The sequence below is a fragment of the Saccopteryx leptura genome, chromosome 1 (genome assembly GCF_036850995.1).
Source record: "Saccopteryx leptura isolate mSacLep1 chromosome 1, mSacLep1_pri_phased_curated, whole genome shotgun sequence".
NCBI classification, from domain to species: Eukaryota; Metazoa; Chordata; class Mammalia; order Chiroptera; family Emballonuridae; genus Saccopteryx; species Saccopteryx leptura.
In genome coordinates, this window is record NC_089503.1 from 51,659,058 (window position 1) to 51,679,527 (window position 20,470).

General features: G+C 38.9%; 1 protein-coding gene across 1 annotated transcript in view; it reads left to right on the plus strand.

Moving 5' to 3' along the window:
• Positions 1-11,512: 11,512 nt before the first annotated feature.
• The window catches only part of STK33 (serine/threonine kinase 33), a 91,669-nt gene continuing 82,711 nt past the window's right edge, over positions 11,513-20,470 (plus strand). The window contains exons 1-4 of the mRNA XM_066360070.1: positions 11,513-11,731; positions 12,851-12,961; positions 17,111-17,224; positions 20,159-20,263. Of these exons, the coding sequence (XP_066216167.1) occupies positions 11,513-11,731; positions 12,851-12,961; positions 17,111-17,224; positions 20,159-20,263 (549 nt within the window). The remainder of the gene's footprint in view (positions 11,732-12,850; positions 12,962-17,110; positions 17,225-20,158; positions 20,264-20,470) is intronic.

Sequence of the window (20,470 nt, forward strand, 5' to 3'; positions counted from 1 at the left end):
CCTTTATCATTATGTAGTGACTTTCTTTATCTTTTAATATAGTCTTTGTTTTAAAGTCCATTTTGTCTGATATAAATATTGCTACCCCAGCTTTTTTTTCATTTCCACTTGTGTGAAATATTTTTTTTCTATCCTTTTATCTTCAGTCTATGTGCATCTTTTGTTTTAAGGTGTTATTCTTGTAGACAGCATATGTATGGGTCCTGTTTTCTTATCCACGCAGCTACCCTATGTCTTTTGATCAGATCATTTAATCCATTTATGTTTAAGGTTATTATTGATATGTAATTGTTTATTGCCATTTTATTCTTTAAAACTGTATTCCTCTTTTGCTATATTCTTTTTCTCCTTTGATCTGTTTACAAAGGCCCCTTAGCATTTCTTGCAGCCTTGGTTTGCTTGCAGTGAATTCCTTGAGTTTTTTTTTGGTCTGGAAAGCTTTTTATTTCTCCTTCAATTTTAAATGATAGCCTTGCTGGATAAAGTAGTCTTGGTTGTAGGCTCTTGTTCTGCATTACTTTGAATATTTTTTGCCATTCCCTTCTGGCCTCAAGTGTTTCTGTTGAGAAGTTGGAAGTCATTCTTATGGGGGCTCCTTTGTAGGTGATAGTCTTTTTTTCTCTAGCAGCTTTTAATATTTTCTCTTTTTCACTTAGCTTTGGTATTTTAATTATGATGTGTCTTGGTGTAGATTTCTTTGAGTTTCTCTTTAATGGAGTTCTCTGTGCTTCTTGAACTTATGAGATGTTTTCCTGCCTTAATTGAGGGAAGTTTTCAGCTATGATATGTTTGAACAAAGTCTCTATCACCTTGTTCTTTCTCTTCTTCTTCAGGAACCCCTATGATGTGGATGTTATTTCTCTTCATTTTGTCACAGAGCTCTCTTAGAGTTTCCTCAGACTTTTTGAGTCTCTTTTCTTTTTTCTGCTCTGCTTCTGTGCCTTTATTTATCTTGTCCTCTAACTCGCTGATTCGATTCTCAGCTTCATCCATCCTGCTTTTAATTCCTTCCATTGTGTTCTTCATTTCTGATATTGTATTTGTCATTTCTGACTGATTCTTTTTAATTATTTCAATGTCCTTTTTTATATTTGCTATCTCTTTATTTAGGTGTTCGTAATGACCATCTATTGTTGTTCTAATATCTTTGAGTATCCTAACAATTGTTATTTTAAAATCTTTATCTGGTAATTTGGCTATATCTGACTCATTTAGGTCCTTTTCTGGGGATTTCTCTTGATTCTTTTATGTTGCATTTCTCTGCCTTCTCATTTTGTCTGTGTAAAAGAAGGTTTTGGTCACTGGAGTCCACTGGGTGTGGCCTCTGTGTTCCCGAGGTGTGGTCTGTCTGCAGGCCCACCACCCCCTCTACTGTTGCTGCCTAGGGTGTTCAGGTACGGGTGTTGCCGGTGCCTGCCCTCTGGGCCTGTTGCTGTGGTTTCTGCTTCTCCTTCATGGGAGTGGCTGTGATCATGTGCTTGGGTGTACAAGCCTTGGTTGCCTTGGCCTTCACCCCACCCCTGTGGGTGGCGTTATGCTCAGCCCTGGGGGCAGGGGTGAGCACCTTTGCTCAGCTGCAGGTCTCTGCCTAATTGCAGGCTTTTTCCCTGCCCTTGCAGGAGTATCCTGCTTGTGGAACGGCTGCAAGCCTTGGCTCCACAGGCTGGGTGGGACTGCGTGCCCATGCTCAGTAGCGGGACTCTGCCTGTTCTGGGCTTTTGGCTCCACCCCCATGGGAGGAGCCGGCTCCCAAGTCAGGCCACAAGCCTCGGTTCTGCAGGCAGGGCAAGGCTGTGCTTCTGCACCCTTGCTCAAGGGTGGATCTTCTCCCCTTACCGAGCTCCTGCCCTTCCCCTGCAGGCTGGATTGCAGGCAGCCTGCAGCTGAGCTTGACCATTTTTGCATGTCCCCTCCTTCCCAGCCGGGCAAGACTGTGCTCACATCTTGGCCTCAGTGGTGGCCAGCTGGCTTCCGCCCTTGCTGACAGAACCGTGCATCCCGCCACCGCTTGTCCTCGGGGGAGCCCTCAGCCATGTGGGTAGGGTCGCTGCAGTTCACACCCTAACACTCACTACTGTAGTCCCAAAAGCTCCCTCCTTCTAAGCGACTCTGTTCTGAGTGCCGTGGGAGAGCTTGTTTGGCTGGTGTCCTGCTTCCCTTTGCTGATATTGCTGTTTCCAGGGGAAATATTCACTTCAGATTTGGTCAGTGACTTGTCCCAGAGGTTAGGGTGGCTGTCTCTCAAAATGTTTCTCCCTGTGCCTCCTAGATTACACTCTCTTCCTGCTATTCCAGTCCTCTCCTCTCTCCCTGTCTCCCAGAGCCCCGGGTGAGTGGTTGTGAGAGAGGTTTTCTGCGTGGTCCCTTTAAGAAGAATCCTGGGTCTGAGAAATCAGTCTCTTTCTCACAAACAGTATCCTGACTTGTTTTCAGCTAAATACTGTCCATACGCCTCTTTAGGCTCTGGGGATGCAGGCTGGGGCTTTGTTCCTGGGACTCAGGACCCTCCCCTCTCTGCTAAACTCTCTTGCCGCCATGCGAGTCTCTCCTGGCTGCTGTTCGCTCTGGGGTGCTGGGCAGCCCTCTCCGCATTTCCGCTTTTCCTACCAGTCTCAGTGTGGCTTCTTTAGTGTTCCTTGGTTGAAGAGTCCTCTTAGTTTAGTCCAAAGTTGGTTTTTCCAGATGATGGTTCTTAAAATTAGTTTTTAATCCACTTTGGTTCTGGGAGGTGGAAGTTAGTACATCCGCCTACTCCATCGCCATCTTGTCTTCTCCCATCTTCATAGACTTTTAATGCTAGAAGGAAGCTCCTCACATCCTCATCTATGTTTAAATATCTTCTTTTGTTTCCTGACAACTGACCTTCCAACTTCTACTTGTTTATTTCTGATGACTGAGCCTTTTCTTTTATCCTTCAGAGTTCTGTTAGGAAATCCCTTATACTAGATTGAAATTGGCATAAACCCTCTCTCCGAATCACACAGAAGTCATTTCCTTAGGCCTAATCCTCTTCAGATCTATGAAGAGAGCCCTTACATTCCCTTTGCGATGTCCCTGCTCCATATGACCCCTTCCTTTCTTTGATGACTCTGCCTACACTGTGCCTCAGTGATTCATGAGTCTGACCCTCTCCCACAAAACTAACATTCAGAAATATTTATTGAATGTCTATTATGTATGTACATGGATGGGTTTGTGATGGCATAAAGGTCCCTGTCTTCAGGTTGCATATTTTATGCAGGGAGAAAAGACACTGGATAATGACAGGAAAGCATCAGGGAGAGGGCGTCGTGCTTTAATCCAGTCTTGTTAAGCCAGACTTTCTGAGTAAAATCTATTCTTACCTTAGACTGTTGGTATAGGGACCGCATTTAAGACTGTTCCTGCATATTACAGCTTAATCAGTGAGAAATATTATGCAAATTAAAATGGAAAGAAATACTAATAGCACTCATCAACTATTAAACATTTTTAAAAGATCTATGAAATAATGTAAAATTTAAGAATAGTGTAAATCCTTTTACAAGACAATACAGACTCATTTCCCTAAGCATGCCCTTTACGGAAGTGGGAAACAAGCACTGGTCTGCTTTAAAATAGAACACTCTGAAAGTTCCCTGAAAGTAGGTAAGAACTCTGGGAGAGAACTCCTAAGTGAAATGATAAGTGCTATGAATAAAGATAAAGTAAGGTAAGGGGACAGAGTGAATGGCCTGTTGTTTCAGATGATGTGGTTAGAAAGTTCTCTCAAATGATCAGGAAACACCATGAAGCAAGGGAGCTAGCCATACAAATGTCTGAAGAAAGCATCCAAGGCAGAGGATGCAAAAGGGCCAAAACCATGAAAAGGGCATATGCTTGGCATATTTGAGAAATGGCAAGGAAGCTAGTGTATCTAGAGCAAGGGAGAGAATGGTAAGATATGAGATCTGAGAGTTAGTGAAGGATCTCTTAATTTGGGGTCTTAAAGGCAAAATTCAACAAAACATACATTTCTTTGTCATTTCTCTGTTCATCATAAAATTTATTTCTTAATTATAATTTTCATTTTGACAGCTCATGTAATTTATTTTAAATCATTTTCTATTTTTAGTACCAGTTTAAGAATATATATTTTTTTAAGTACAGCTTTGCTTGCATTATGTAAGGTTCATGGCCATAAGTTACATCACCATTCCTACAAGGGAGGCTAGCAAATAGATTTTAATGAGACAAAATCAGTATTCTGTTAGTAAGGAAGGATAAGAGAATAAATATTGGATAAACTACTAACAATATCATAAAGTCTTATGGACTCAGGAGATTTTCCTTCAGATTCCCATGTTGTACAGATTGTTACCAAGCATTGTGAAATATAAAGATACCTGAAAAATACCCAATTTATTTTATGAAACTAGCCAGAATTTAGTATCAAAATATGACTAAGAGGGCTAAAAAGAAAAATTATAGACCAGTTAACTTATGAATATAACTATGAAAACTCAAAATACAAACATCATTTTTTTTCAGCACATTAAAAGAGTCATCTGGGCCCTGGCTAGTAGCTCAGTGGACAGAGCGTCAGCTTGGCATATGGACATCCCAGGTTTGATTCTTGGTCAGGGCACACAAGAGGAGCACCCATCTGCTTCTCTTCTTCTTTATTTCCCTCTTCTCTCCCTCTTCCCCTCCCCCAGCCAGTGGCTAGATTTATTTGAGCATTGGCCCTGGATGCTGAGGATAGCTTGGGTGGTCCAAGCATGGCATCCTCAGACACTAAAAATAGCTCTCTACTCAAGCACTTGCCCAGTGGATCCTAGTCAGGGTGCATGTGGGAGTCTGCCTCACTAACCCTCCACCTCTCACCTAAAAAAAATCATCTGTCATGATCATGTAGGGTTCATACTATAAGAGCAAGAATGCTTTAATATTAGGAAAGCTTTTGACACACTACAATGTCTAAAAAGATTCAATAAGAAAAAATATAATCACAATAGATAAAGATTTGATAAAAGCCAGCATTCATTTCTGATTAGAAAAGGCAACTAAATCTAGAAAGATATTTCTTTAATCAGATAAGGACATCTAACTTCTTATTTTGTTCAAGTTTATTCAAGTTCAAAGCACAAAATTCTAGTCCACAGATACCTAGTCTTTTATTCTCCTGCTGTGTGATGAGCATTGGAAAGGTGTATAAGTCAAGACTTCTGGACAAGATGACAGAGTAGGTAAACTCTGTGCTTGCCTTATCCCATGACCACATCAAAATTACAACTAAATTGTAGAACAAACATCATTGAGAACTACCCAACAGAATCACTATAACTAAGGATATAAAGAAGCACCCATGTAGAGACTGGTAGAATAAGTGAAGATGCAGAATGGGCAGGTCCCACACCACCACTGTGGAGATTAAGAAAATATAGGAATATCTTGGCTATACCTTGAGGAGCAAGGGGACCCAGACTCATACTGGGCTCCCCAACCTGGGGCATCACTGCTGGGAATAGCAGTCTCCATAATCAGGCTGTGAAAACCAGCAGAGATTGTGTCCCAGAGAGTTATCTTCTCTAATCCGAATGGTATGAAACTAGAAATAAATTACAAGAAGAAAATTAAAAAGCACAGAAACACATGGAGGGTAAATAACATACAACTAAACAGTAAATGAATGAACAATGATGTTAAGTAAGAAATCAAAAGATAATTTGAGACAAATGAATATGAAAACACAATGATCCCAAATCTGTGTCACACAGCCAAAGCAATTCTAAGAGTGAAATTCATAGCAATACAGACCTACCTCAAGAAATGAGAAATATCTCAAAAAATTAACCTTACACCTAAAGGAACTAGGAAAAGAGGAACAAACAAAGCCTAAACTGAGTAGAAGAAAGAAAATAAGTTCAGAACAGAACTAAACAAAACAATGGAAAAGATCAATGAAACCAAATTCTTTGAAAAGATAAACAAAATTGATAAAGCTTTAGCCAGATTCATTAAGAAAATAAGCTAGAGTTCTCAAACAAACAAACGAACATATCAGAAATGAAAGAGGAGTGACAACCAAAACCAGAGAAACACAAAAAATTTTAAGAAAATACTGTGAAGGTGATGGAAGACAATTTGACTTTGGGTGAGGGGTATGCAACATAATCAGATGTCAAAATAATCTGGAGATGTTTTCTCTGAACATATGTACCCTGATTTATCACTGTCACTGTGGACAAGTCCTGCCAGGGTTGAGGACAATGGAGACGCAAAGACCTGACTTCAGGAACCAGGTTCAGTGACACAGATCCACTTTATTCAGAAAGTAAGCTAGCTTATATAGATGGGTTCAGCCTATAGGGTGTTACAGTGTGTTCCTCAAAGCCAATGGCTGAAAAGATCAGGGAGCTGCGTGGTTGGCACTAAGTCACTTCCTTATAGCGGGCTAGCTTCCTTCCTGGGTATGCCCAGGCGGCTTCTGGGAGCTGGAGTATTCTCACAGCATTGCATCAGCCACAGCTGCTAGGAAAGTGCTCTGCGCTCCACCCACATGTCACCACATTAAAATTAATAAATTAAAATTAAATAAAAAGAAAATACTGTGAACCATTATATGCCAACAAATTGGACAAGCTGGAAGAAATGAATAAATGCCTAGAAACATATAAGCTTCCAAGAATGAATCAGGAAGAAACAAAAAAATCTGAACGGTCTTTAACTACTAACAAAATCAAATCAGTAATCAAAAAACTCTTAAACAGAAGTCGTGGTCCAGATGGCTTCACAGAATTTTCCAAACATTCAAAGAAGAATTAACACCTACCCTTCTCAAACTATTCCAAAAGATTGAAGAGGAGTGAAGGCTTCCAAACTCATTTTACAAAGCCAGAATCAACCTAATACCAAAACCAGACAAAGACACTACAAAAGAGGAGAATTATAGGTCATTATAACTGATGAACATCAATGCAAAAATCCTCAACAAAATAATAGAGAGCCAGTAACATACCCATGCCTAGCCTGACCAGGCGGTGGTGCAGTGGATAGAAAGTCGGACTGGGATGCGGAGGACCCAGGTTCGAGACCCCAAGGTCACCAGCTTGAGCACGGGCTCATCTGGTTTGAGCAAAGCTCACCAGCTTGGACCCAAGGTTGCTGGCTCAAGCAAGGGGTTACTCAGTCTGCTGAAGGCCAATGGTCAAGGCACATATGAGAAAGCAATCAATGAACAACTAAGGTGTCGCAACGAGAAACTAATGATTGATGCTTCTCCTCTCTCTCCTTTCTAGTCTGTCTGTCCCTGTCTATCCCTCTCTCTGACTCTCTTTCTCTTTAAAAAAAAGAAGTGACCCACAAACCCATGCCTATATGGTCAATCTATGACAAAGAAGTCAATATATACAATGGGATAAAGATCAGGGGTAGGGTTCAGCTGGTTCACACTGGTTCAGCAGAACCAATGCCTAATTTTTTGTTGAATTTGGCAAATTGGTTGTTAAAATGGCACTTGTAATCAGGGTTCTCTGAGGTGAGCACCTGGGTAGCCGCCCAATGTGGAAATCACAAATTTACATTCCTTACACTTTTGTAATATTCCTTACTCTTTTGTAACATTCATCTGCACAACAGCGTATTCTAAGTGTCGTAGTAATGTTCTTTCAGTCCATAGGTAAAAAAAAAATTGATGGAACTATGGGCTTTTTTGTTTGTTTTATTTTTTGACAGAGACTGAGAGTTAGAGTGACAGACAGGGACAGACAGAAAGAAAGTGAGAGAGATGAGAAGCATCAATTCTTCATTTTGGGACCTTAGTTGTTCATTGTTTACTTTTTCATATGTGCCTTGATCCAGGGGCTACAGCAGAGCAGGCGACCCCTTGCTCAAGCCAGTGACCTTGGGCTCAAGCCAGCGACCTTGGGCTTCAAGCCAGTGATGTTTGGGCTCAAGCTAGCGACCATGGGGTCATATCCATGACCCTACGCTCAAGCTGGTAAGCCTGTGTTCAAGCCAGAGACCTTGGGTTTTCGAACCTGGGTCCTCTGTGTCCTAATCTGATACTCTATCCACTGTGTCACTGCCTGGTCAGGTGATGGAATTATGCTTGTAATATTTATTTATTTGTTTCATAAAACTAATTGTACCTTTGATGAAATACTACGTTTTAATTCCCCTTGTGTTTGTTACTTCAGTAAACAAACATGTAATGTAAAGAGAAAAAGTTCCAAACAACCAGGGGGTGACAAGCTGTCACTGGAAATATCTTAAATAACAGTTTTATTGTTTTTTGTGAGGTATTCTTTAATATTTTTTATTAACGTTTTAAAACTCTTTCTTATATCATAATCTAGTTTTGTGTATCTTTTTATTCTTATGTAAGTATTAAATGCATGAAATAGGCCCTGGCCGGTTGGCTCAGCAGTAGAGCGTCGGCCTGGCGTGCGGGGGACCAGGGTTCAATTCCCGGCCAGGGCACATAGGAGAAGCGCCCATTTGCTTCTCCACCCCCCCCCCTCCTTCCTCTCTGTCTCTCTCTTCCCCTCCCAAGGCTCCATTGGAGCAAAGATGGCCCGGGCGCTGGGGATGGCTCCTTGGCCTCTGCCCCAGGCGCTAGAGTGGCTCTGGTCGCGGCAGAGCGATGCCCCGGAGAGGCAGAACATCGCCCCCTGGTGGGCAGAGTGTCGCCCCTGGTGGGCGTGCTGGGTGGATCCCGGTCAGGCGCATGCGGGAGTCTGTCTGACTCCCGTTTCCAGCTTCAGAAAAATACAAAAAAAAAAATGCATGAAATAACAAGCTACCTTTTAATATATATATATAGTATATATATATAGTATATATATATATATATATATATATATAGTATATATATATTGAGTAGGTAAACTCTGTGCTTGCCTTGTCCCATGACCACATATATATAATATATACTTAAAGTGGACATTAGGGCAGAGAACCGGTTGTTAAATTATTTGAATCTCACCACTGGTAAAGATAGTCTCTTCAATGTGGTACATGTAGACAGTAGAATATTACTCAGCCATGAAAGAAGGAAATATTGACATTTTGCAACAACATGGATGGATCTAGAGGCTATTATGCTCAGTGAAATAAATCAGACAAAGACAAATAACTATATGATTTCACTTATATGTGGAATCTAAAAAACAAGATAAACAAAAAACAGAAGAAACTCTTAGATATAGAGAACATTTTGATAGTTGTCACATGGGAGAAGGGTTGTAGGAAAAAATTGAAAGAGATTAATAAGTACAAATTGCCAGTTATAAAAATGGTCACAGTGTTGTAAAAAGTATAGCATAGGGAACGTGCCCAATAATATTGTAGTAACTATGTATGGTCGAATGGGTAGTAGACCTATTGGGATGAGCACTTTATAAGGTATATAAATATCTAATCACAATGTTGTACACCTGAAACCACTATAATATTGCATGTCAAATGAAATTGAAAAATAAAATAAACAAATATGAGTAATAAGAAGCTTTGTCAAGGCCCTGGCCGGTTGGCTCAGCGGTAGAGCGTCGGCCTGGCGTGCGGGGGACCAGGGTTCGATTCCCGGCCAGGGCACATAGGAGAAGTGCCCATTTGCTTCTCCACCCCCACCCCCTCCTTCCTCTCTGTTTCTCTCTCCCCCTCCCACAGCCAAGGCTTCATTGGAGCAAAGATGGCCTGGGCACTGGGGATGGCTCCTTGGCCGCTGCCCCAGGCGCTAGAGTGGCTCTGGTCATGGCAGAGCGACACCCCGGAGGGGCAGAGCATCGCCCCCTGGTGGGCAGAGCATCGCCCCTGGTGGGCGTGCCGGGTGGATCCCGGTCGGGCGCATGTGGGAGTCTGTCTGACTGTCTCTCCCCGTTTCCAGCTTCAGAAAAATAAAAAAAAAAAAAAAAAAAAGAAGCTTTGTCAAATGTAAAGTGCTATCTCAATGTGAATTATAATTTTGATTTTATACTCTTTGTAATAAATTCCAACTTTAAGTGACAAGCCATCATTGTGAAGGGCCAATAACTTTAATACTCAACTTTACAATTTTCAATCAGTTTTCCAAGGTGGCACAATAAATGTTTTTCTGCCCATGAGTGCAATTTGATTTTCTTCATCTTGAAATTGCTTTATTGAGAAAAAAAATATTCTATTTCTGGATAACAACAACACAAGAACAAAAAGAAAAAAGAATTGGTATCTAGAAAGTATCCTCTAAACAGGTAGAGGGAAAAAAGAGTGTAACTGATTCCAGTAAAACACACACACACACACACACACACACACACACACACACACACACACTTCTTACAAATGCTTGACTTTGTTTTTCAATAAACTCCTGTGATTACAAAGTACAGGGTGGAGCAAAAGTAGGTTTACAGTTGTTCATATGGAAAATAATACAATAATCAATAAATAATAATACAAAAATAAACTGTTTCGTGTACTCACTGCTATAAACCTATTTTTGCCCCACCCTGTAGACTTTTAAATTATATCTGAAGCAGAATGGTACAAGGCCATAATAATGTACTCTCAGTTACTTCTGGAAGTTTCTCTAGGTATTCTCTTATATGTACCACAGAAAACATTTCTCCCTTCTTCCTAAACTGACATTTTTCCAACTTACCACTGTATAACTGCCAAAAACGCTAGTTGGGAAGACTGCTGGGCACACCTCCTTTATGCTCAGAGAACAACAGGACCCATTATTTCCTATTTTTGCTGTTTGAGTATAAAAATGAGGACACTTCTAAGATTGCCCATGAACTTTTAGAATTAAGTTGTTTTATAAAATCAAAGTATCAACTACTTTGTGTTGTGTATCATATAAATTTTCTCTAAAAATTAGTAGACCAAGGTTTAAATTTTGAAATCACAGTAATGTATGTTTCATACCAGTATTTTAAGCCTCTTTTTAAACCAAAGGTGCATTAAGAAATACATTTTATAATGTAACCAAGTACACATGCATGAATACATACACACAAACATTCTATATAAAAACATTTCAAAATATATATATATATATATGTTTCACAGAACTTTTCAAGGATCTATGCAAAATGCTCTGATATATATTTTAAAAATTGACTTCCTTAGATGGTGCTTTTCAGCAGTCTCATGGTTCTCAACGAAAGAAGGTGATTCCTTTGATTGTTAAGTAAAATTTCTGGAGTTCAAGAATTCTGTTTGGAAGGATATGAATCCATTGGGTTGTTTTGTTTTGTTTTAGAAATATGTCCTAATTGTGTTGTAAATACCACTTTTTCATGTATAGGCACGATGCTTTTGGTGTTAGTTGCTAGTTTTTCTCTCATGAGGGTGATAGGATAAGAAAGAATTTTCTAAATGGTAATTCTTTTCTCTTTGCAGCTTTCATGTGTGAATATAAATCTAATGCATCATTAACATAAGGACCTCACCAGTTGGAAGTTACAGATTTTGCCATCAGCTTACCTTATCCTTTTTGGTCTGGTTCTTTTCCTCAAACAGTACAAACATCTTTCTTTCAAGTTGCTTTTCTGGCAGAGTTAAGAAAATGGCTGATAGTGGCTTTGGAAAAACCCCCACAGAATCTCCCAACTCTTCACCTACTCAGAAAAATGTACTTTGTGTATATTCCTGTAAAACAAGGCCTTCTCCAATATCCGTGGTAGAAATGTCACAGACATCAAGCCATGTTCCTTCGGACGATTCAATTTCACTGGAGAGAAAAAAAGAACACATTACTAAAGATAATACCTCTGCAAAAGATATGGTAAATATCAACCTACTTCTCAACACAAGTTGAAATCCCATTCTCTAATCCCATCCCTAGTTTGTTCATGTACATGGGCCTTCGTGAGCTAATTCATTGTCTTCTTAACTATTAAAGGAACATTTTTTTCTTACATAAGAGGTGAGCAAAGTTGATCAGTATTTTCTTTTATGATATTTTCAACACTGCCCAAATTAATTATTTCCTAGGATTGTGACTAATTCAGAATGTTGTTCCAGCTTCTTTTTTAAATTTATACAGAAATACATTGGTTTAATTAAATTAAAATTAAGTTGAAGTAAGTCTGAATTTGGGGGCACTTTTTTTTTTCAATGCAGAATGAGATTTATGGTTGTGGTTATATATAGGGTGGTTATTACTGTAGACAATTCCTCATTATTTAGATGGACTATCAGATATACTCTAGAAAAACAGTTATTACAATCCATGACTGCCCAGTTGAACTAGTTCAGGAGTATTCACCTTTTTAGAGAAGAGGCAGAATGGAAGATTTTACCTGATACAAACACAGCTTTGGAGACAGAGCAGTAAGTTTAAGAAAAGTTAGGTTCTCAGCCTCCAAAGTTGTATCTTTTTCAAATTTTTACCCTAAACTGTTTTTTTTTCCTGATTTGTATTACAGTATAGTTATTGCTATACAAGCACCTCTGAATTACTGAGTAAGTTCTTACTGTGTTTTCATTCAAAGCATATTTTGTGAATGTCTGGCCAGTAATTTTTTATGCATAACCTATTTGAGATGATTGCTATGTTTTGAAACAAAAATGTTGAGAAAGCTGTGAAGTTGCCTTCTCATGATTTTAAAAAACCATCGAGTAAGTTCTGATTTATCTGTTATGCAGGTTATAATGTAGATTTGCCTGGATTTAGGAGATTAGATTGAGTGACTTCTTAAAGTCTCTTTCAGTCTAATGAGCCACTAAATCATATAGGGCTTAGGATTTGAAAAAGGCAGTGAGTTAGTTATCTTATACGCAATATATATCATGGCACACATTAAAGAAAGATTTGTCATATTATCTAAATTAGGGTTCTTTCTTTGTCAATAAATGTGTTATATCTTAATATTACTTTTTTTTAAATTCCTTTTTGGTCAAGCTCTTAAAGCCCTCAAATGTAGAGAGAAAGGCATCTCAACAACAATGGGGTCGCATCTTTACAGAAGGAAAAGTTCCTCACATAAGGATGGACGATGGAGCTGATATTCAGGTATTTAGAAAGCGAAGTGGAGCTACCAGGAACTTCCGGGTTCCTTCTGTGTTAATGATTAATGGCAAAAATGATTTAAAAATAAGTCTCTAAGGAAAGGAAGGAAAGAGAAGGAGAAATTTCCCATTTTTCAGTATGTCAAAATCTTTATTACAGAAAATTTTTTTTCTGTTCATGGAAGACCAAATGGACTTTAATCAAAATGGAGGGCATTTTTATGAAATAAAATAAGAACATTCTGTTGTTCAGGTCTTGCCTCTTGCTGAGTGGAGTTTTTGCTTGTGTAGACCTCTCTAAAATTCAGAGAGAGACCAGACAAGTTGAGATGGTTTAGCTGTTCACTTCTTTGAGGCCATTTTTGTACCCTCTGATTGGATGAATAGAAATGTTAGTCTTCCTAGGATTCTAATAATAACCTACAAATGTGAATGCAATATTAGTACCATTTTAGAAATGAAATGTTCTTTTAACATTAGTTTAAAGGAAGTTCAACAAGGACAACTACAAGAAGAAAGTTGTATTAATGTTAACTTTAAAAATTTGTTTAAAGTGATATTTGGCAATATACTTGAAGTGACCAGAAAAACTTACTGAGAAATTCTGAGTTAAAAAGTTTAAATCTGGCCCTGGCTGGTTGGCTCAGCAGTAGAGTGGTGGCTCAGCATGTGGAAATCCTGGGTTTGATTCCTGGTCAGAGCACACAGGAGAAGCAATCATCTGCTTCTCCCCTCCCCACTCTCTCTCTCTCTCTCTTCCTCTTCCCCTCCTGCAGCCATGGCTTGAATGGTTCAAGCAAGGTTGGCCCCGGGTTCTGAAGATGGCTCCATGGTGTCTACCTCAGATGCTAAAATAGCTCAGTTGCCAAGGAACAGAGCTGTGGCCCAGCAGGGCAAAGCATCACTTGGTAGTGGCTTACCTGGTAGATCCCAGGGTCCAGGCGCTTACAGGAGTCTGTCTCTGCCTCCCCGCCTCTTTCTTAATAAAAATAGAAAAAGAAAGAAAAGTTTACATCTTCCCTTCTAAATAAAAGGCCTATATATTTTTTTTAAATCTACAAATTTACTGAGTTTTGTACTTAGTCTTAAGAGCTTTTATAAAATCAAACTGCATTCATTGTGAAAAATTTAAGAAAATATAGATATAAAAGTGAAGAAAATAAAAACTATGAGGCAGATATAAACAGTTTTAACATTTATCACCTTTACTTCATTTAAAAATATATATAGAAGTCATCCCATTTTTCCTTTTCAGCTTTTTCCTGTTTTAAATTATGAAATATTCCAAGTATGTACATATTTTTAAGAAATAACCCTAACTGATATAATTGAAAAATTTCTTCCTTCATTTAATGCACCAATTCATTTTAAAGATATTAAACATTTCAGAAGAGTATAAAAAAGTAAGTTACAATAATCTAACACTGTACTACCCAGTGATAGCTACTCAATGTCTAAAATCCAGACATTAATGTAAGCACCCCCAACAAACACACATTTTCAACATTTTCATAATGGGATCATATAATGCGTGCTTTCACACTCCACACTATATCATGGACTTATTCTGTGTCAATAAGAGTAGATCTATATTACTATTTTATTAGCATCCTCTTAAAATTAGTACAAAAAGTCATTTTCTTCTTATTTTTACCACTATGTAATGATATCAAAGTAGATAGTTAAAGAAATTAGTTTATAAAAATGTAGGTGGGAAATTCCTCTCTTAAAAAGTCCTGTTTAAACAATATTAAAATTCTGTGTCCAAGTTCTATATGTTTAGAAAGAAAATGAGAGTTTAGTTTTTAAAGACCAAGAAAAATTGGGAAAATGGTTATGAAGTTGAGATTATTTTGTTCTGTGTGTGTGGGGGGAGGGTAAATGACCATTCAAATCCAGATTGAACTCATTTTACATAATATATAGTCAAGAATGGCATATACATATAATAAAAGTAAGATATTTTGCCTTATTTTAATCATCTTAGTTTTCTGACTTTGATTCTTGCTATTAAGTGGTAGGGGTGGAGGAAGAGGAGCCAAAGTAATTAAACTTCATCTGAAAGCAGCATTGGGGGTGGGATGTGCCCGGTGTGAGTCCAGGAGTCTCCACTTAGAATGGTCGAGACATAGATCTGGACTCCTTCTCTCAGGCACAGCTCCACACACCCAGTCTACTGTTCCTCTCAAATGTGTATATATGGAAGGATTCTGACTGGCTGGCTTGCTGACTGCTTTTATTGATTGATTCATTCATTTAGCAATTCACTATTTGAGTCCACATTTTCACTGCTCTCCATTTGGAATGCTTCCTTGCCTTGCTTGTATTATTGGGAAAAAAAAAAATCTCAATTATTTTTTTTGACTTGGTTCCCTCACATGCCAGTCTCCAAAGCCACTTCTCTCATAATGTTTTCCTTTATTCTCCCAATGTTTTAGCCTTCTTCTCTGGCCCCAGTGTAGTTTTGTATTTTTATTTTAACTTAAGACTTTATGGATTAAGAATAATTTTGTCTCTTGAGTAGATTACAAATTCTGAGAAAAGCGGAATTACGTTTTATTTAATTTGGTAGCCCCCAGAGTGTACATCACAAGGAAATATCTAAAGAAAGTCTAATATGTCAAAACTAAGTATATCCTTCTTTCTTTTCTTTCTTCTCCACCCACCCTTCCCTCTTCTCTCTGCCTTTCTCTCTTTCCCCTTCTCTCCCTCCCTATCTTTCTCTTTCCCTTTCCCTTTCCCTTTCCCTTTCTTTTTCTCTCTTTCCTTTCTCTCCTCTCCTGTCCTCCCCCACCCCACCCCTCTATCCTCTCTCTATCCTTTCTTCCCTCCCTCCCTTTTTTCCTTCTTCCCTTCCCTCCTTCCTTCTTTATCCCTTCCCGCCATGCACTAAACACGAATATTTTGCCTACAAGGTTTCAGGGTACGCTTTTTAAAGGATACAAAAGAAACAGCTTCTTAAGGAGCTTCTAGACCATCTTGAGGTGGAGAGTGAAAATGTAAGCAAGAGAGTAATAATAGTGTTTGAGGACAGATGCATACAGGCCAAGAAAAGTCCAAAGAAAGGAACAATCACCATAGCACCCAGTTAGGCAGTGAAGCCCTTCATGAAAGAGGGAGATAATTAGTGGGGCATTGAATCTTTTTTTACTAAAGGAAAAAAAGAAAGTAAGCTGTGGAAAATACGAAGACTAGCAACTAATTTACCTGTCACCTGGTGAAGGTAAAAGTAATCACAGAGTTGGGAGCAGCAATTCTAGGGAAGACTGGCTGGCTGACCCAACAGAGGTGTCTCCTAGTGGCATTACCTTAGCTGTTCTTGCACATTCAGAAACTCTCTCAAGATCCAGAAGTTCTTGTTTTTGCCCTCAAGTTGGTTTGGACTAACTCCTCCCAACCAAATTCACAGGAAATGAAAGTGTGAACGAGTGACCTGTTTGTGATTTTACAGTGTGAACCAGAGTGCGGGGCGTTGGCAAGACCAGTGCATTCTGTGTGTCAGCAGAAGTTAAATGGTAGGCGAGGCGGGGCGGGGGGGGGGGGGGGATTCTTGGTCTGGATAGTGTTACTACCGATGTTTTTTTCTCCGTGCTGATTTATGTTAAAATTTCTATCACATACTGCTTTTTCTAAAACAAAAGGAATGAAACAACAGAAGTGATTTTTAATAGAAATAATGAAGATGAAGTGTTACTTGGTAAACAAGAAAGCAGTTGTTCTATATGGTTAATATGTGTTAATTTTATAGTATAGCTGTCAGAGTTTTGGGATTTTGGGGGAGGTGTGTGAATGTATTTTATACACATATATACATATGTATATATGTATTAATGTTCCATTCCTTATTTTTTTATGAAGGTCTTTTATAAATATTATAGTTTGTAACAGATTCATTTTTATTCTCTTGAGGTTTTCCACATTTCCCTATTAGAATTTTTATGGTTTTCCTCCAAAGGACATTTACTGAAATTCATCAAAGCTAACCTTTGTTTACTTAAGATGCGTTTATTAATATTGAAGCAAATATGTGGTGTCTTTCTCCCTGGAGCAGAATCTCTAATCCCTTGAGTGCATACCTGTCAGTATTACATGTTCATTTTTAATACCCAAAGAATAGCAGAGAGAGATAAAGGAATTCTTATTTTTTATCCAGGAAATCTATGTATTTGGAAGAACACTGGGAAAAGGAAGCTTTGGAATGGTCTTTGAAGCTACACACAAGGAAACAGAAACTAAGTGGGCCATTAAAAAAGTGAACAAAGAAAAGGTAAGACTTATAGCAGCAGCATCATACTGAGGACAGTGCAGTACAGGGTGGGGTGGAAAGTACTGGTTTTAACATTTACACACCTGCCTCTGACCTCGGTGGCCGTGGTCTGGGCTGTTCCCTGGGGTCTGTGGGCATTTCTCTAGCTTTCTGAGAAGGGACCAGTTCTTAAACTCAGGTAGGTCATCAAGTGTATCTGGAAGAACTAAAGGAAAGAATAGCTAACATAACCAATATAACCAAACACAGAGAGTTTACCAGAGTGAGTTGAGGGTAAGGTCTGATTATCAGTATGTATAAATGCAGGGTTGTTGGCTAGAGATGTCTCAGCCGGCAAGGAGTCCTGGGACCCTCCCGATGTGGTCTGCTCTGCTTTTCTCCTGCTCTCTTCTTTCCTTTGACTCCTGTTTCTTCATTGTTAGTTTATTCTGTTTATTCATCCTACCTACTCTTTTAGTTTGAACCACTTTTTCCCAGCTGCCTACTGTACTATTTACTTGTGTCCACTGTATTCCTCACTGGGTTTCTCTGGAGCCAGAGAATAACTGGGCTTCTCTTTAAAGAATCTAAGTCCTCAGGTTTTACACATGAGCAGTTCATCAATTTTTAAAGAATTTCTGTGACTGTGGAAAATATTACCTTTTTCCTTAACTTGTGATGATAAATATTACAATTACAATATGAGATAGTAGTTTTTTAATATATTCTTTAAAACAAATGATAGTAAATTATTTAATGTTTCTCTTTAAAGATTAATAAAGTAACATTAAATCTCAGTAAAGGGAGATCCAGAGCTTTTCCAGAAATTTTCAGGATTTTAGAACCCAACGCTACATGGGGTATTATTTCCCTTGCCCCTTGAGCGTCAGGTAGGGTTGAGGTTTAAGTTTAGGGTTATAGAGCCAGGATACCTGTTTGCACTTGCAATTTTAAAAATTCATAATCTTTTCTTTTTCTTTCTTTTATTTTTTTGCACATGCACACAGAGAGGAAGGGAGAGAGATGAGAAGCATCAACTCATAGTTATATCACTTTCACTGTTCATTGATTGCTTTTCATACCTTGACTGGGGGGCTCCAGCCAAGCCAGGGACCCCTTGCTCAAGCCATCAACCCTGTGCTCAAGCTGTTGAGCCCATGCTCAAACCTGTGACCTCGGGGTTTTGAACCTGGGTCCTCTGCATCCCAGGTCGATACTCTATCCACTATGCCACAACTGGTCAGGCAGGAATTCATTATCTTATACACACATATTGATGCTGAGAGTTACAAGACACTAAAATAGTAACAAAAAACATAACATATGAAGTGGACAATATATTACTGCATTATATATTCAGGTCAAGCTGTTTGAGGAGGGAGGTAGGAACAGAATTGATGTAGATTTTAGGAGAAATTGTGGTAACTTTCCATATCTTGTCTAGACAGAAATCCACTCCTCACAGTCACCAACCTTCTTAACCCTCTTAGGATAACCTAACATGTGACTTTTGTCCTACATGGACGAGACATAGTGGGCAGGCAGTTTCCTACTCACTCCTGACATGGTAATGGTTAAAGGGTAAAAGTAATTGGAAGCAGGGATAACCTTAGGTAAAAATTTAACTTAGATAAAGATGGCCTTATGAGATCAATTGCTTTTAGTCCCTTAAGAACTACTATGTACTGTCCTAAGCATGGAAGTGTAGGAGGATGTGAGGAAGGAAGAAGGTATAAAACCTTTGTTGATCCCTTTCAGAGATGTTTTATGTTCATGAGGACAGTGCTTATTTGCAAATAAAGATGGTAATTTAGATTCAATAGGGGTGATGATTGGGCAGTGGTAGTGAGGGAGGAAAAAGTTCTTCTAAAATTTCTTAGGTGATATTGTAGAAAATCAATGACTTATACACCCTGATTGGAGGCCCTGTGCTCCCTGGGGTGTTGCTGCCCTTACCTTTTGCTGTCAGGTCTGGTTAAGGGTTACATGTAAGGATATTAAGTTGGAGTTAGGTTGGTCAGAAGGCAAGATTTTGATTTTTCTTTCACAGTTAATTTTTGAGGCCTGGGCACCAGAAAGTGATATAAGACAGGACTAAGTGGAGACTCTCACTTCCTATTGTTTCTTTTGATGTATATAAATATAATCAAAGCAAAAGCACAACAAAATAGAAAAACATCTTGTTTTTATCTTCTCCAATTGATGTCCTTAGGAAGCAGATTTTGTTTTTATTATGCAAACATCAAAGGATCAACATGATTCTGAAGAAAATACCCAAAAGCATATTAAAAATTGGAATAATTTTTGTAAGGAGACAGAACCCATATCATAGCTAATTTATAAAAACAGCCCAAGAAACAGGTATGGTTTGAAGACAAATTATATATAAAATTGGAGAAAGGAAAGAAGGGACATAATTTAATTTTATTATGGAAATGAGTTGCATGTTATCTTTTGAAAAAGAAACTTCTCAAGAAAATGTGGCCCTGGCTGGTTGCTCTGTAGTAGAGTGTCGGCCTGGTGTGTGGATGTCCCAGGTTCGATTCCTGGCACACAGGAGAAGCAATCATCTGCTTCTCCATCCTTTTCCCTTCTCCTTCTCTTTCTCTCTCTCTCCCCCCTCCTGCAGCCATGGCTCTATTGGTTCCAGTGCATCACCCTGGGTGCTGAGGATGGCTCCATGGAGCCTCCACCTCAGGTGCTAATAGCTTGCTTGGGAGCATGGCCCCAGATAGGTAGAGCACTGGCCCAAGAAGGGGGTTGCTGGATGGATCCTGGTCAGTGTGCATATGGGAATCTGTCTCTCTATCTCCCCTCCTTTCACTTGGAAAAGGAAAAAAGAAGAAAAGAAAAAAAAAAGAAAATGTAAGAAAAATATAAAAATAACTAACTTTTATTTTGAGGTATGTAGTAGTGACATTCATATGTGAAATACATGTTTCCTCATTATTTAAGGCTGGAAGCTCGGCTGTGAAGTTACTTGAACGGGAGGTGAACATCCTGAAAATTGTGAAACATGAACACATCATACATCTGGAGCAAGTGTTTGAGACGCCCACGGTAATGCTGTAGCAGGTGCTGCATTTCAAAAGTTGTTGTTATTACAAAATGAACATCATTCCCTTCTGAAATAATCCTTGTGGGGCCACAGTTGCTCATGTCCTTGGCATGAGTTTGTCACTGAAGATTGATGAAGGCATTCTGGAGGACTTTTATTATTGGCTGTATGATTAAGTGTCTGATGATTAGATTGATGGCTTTAGTGAT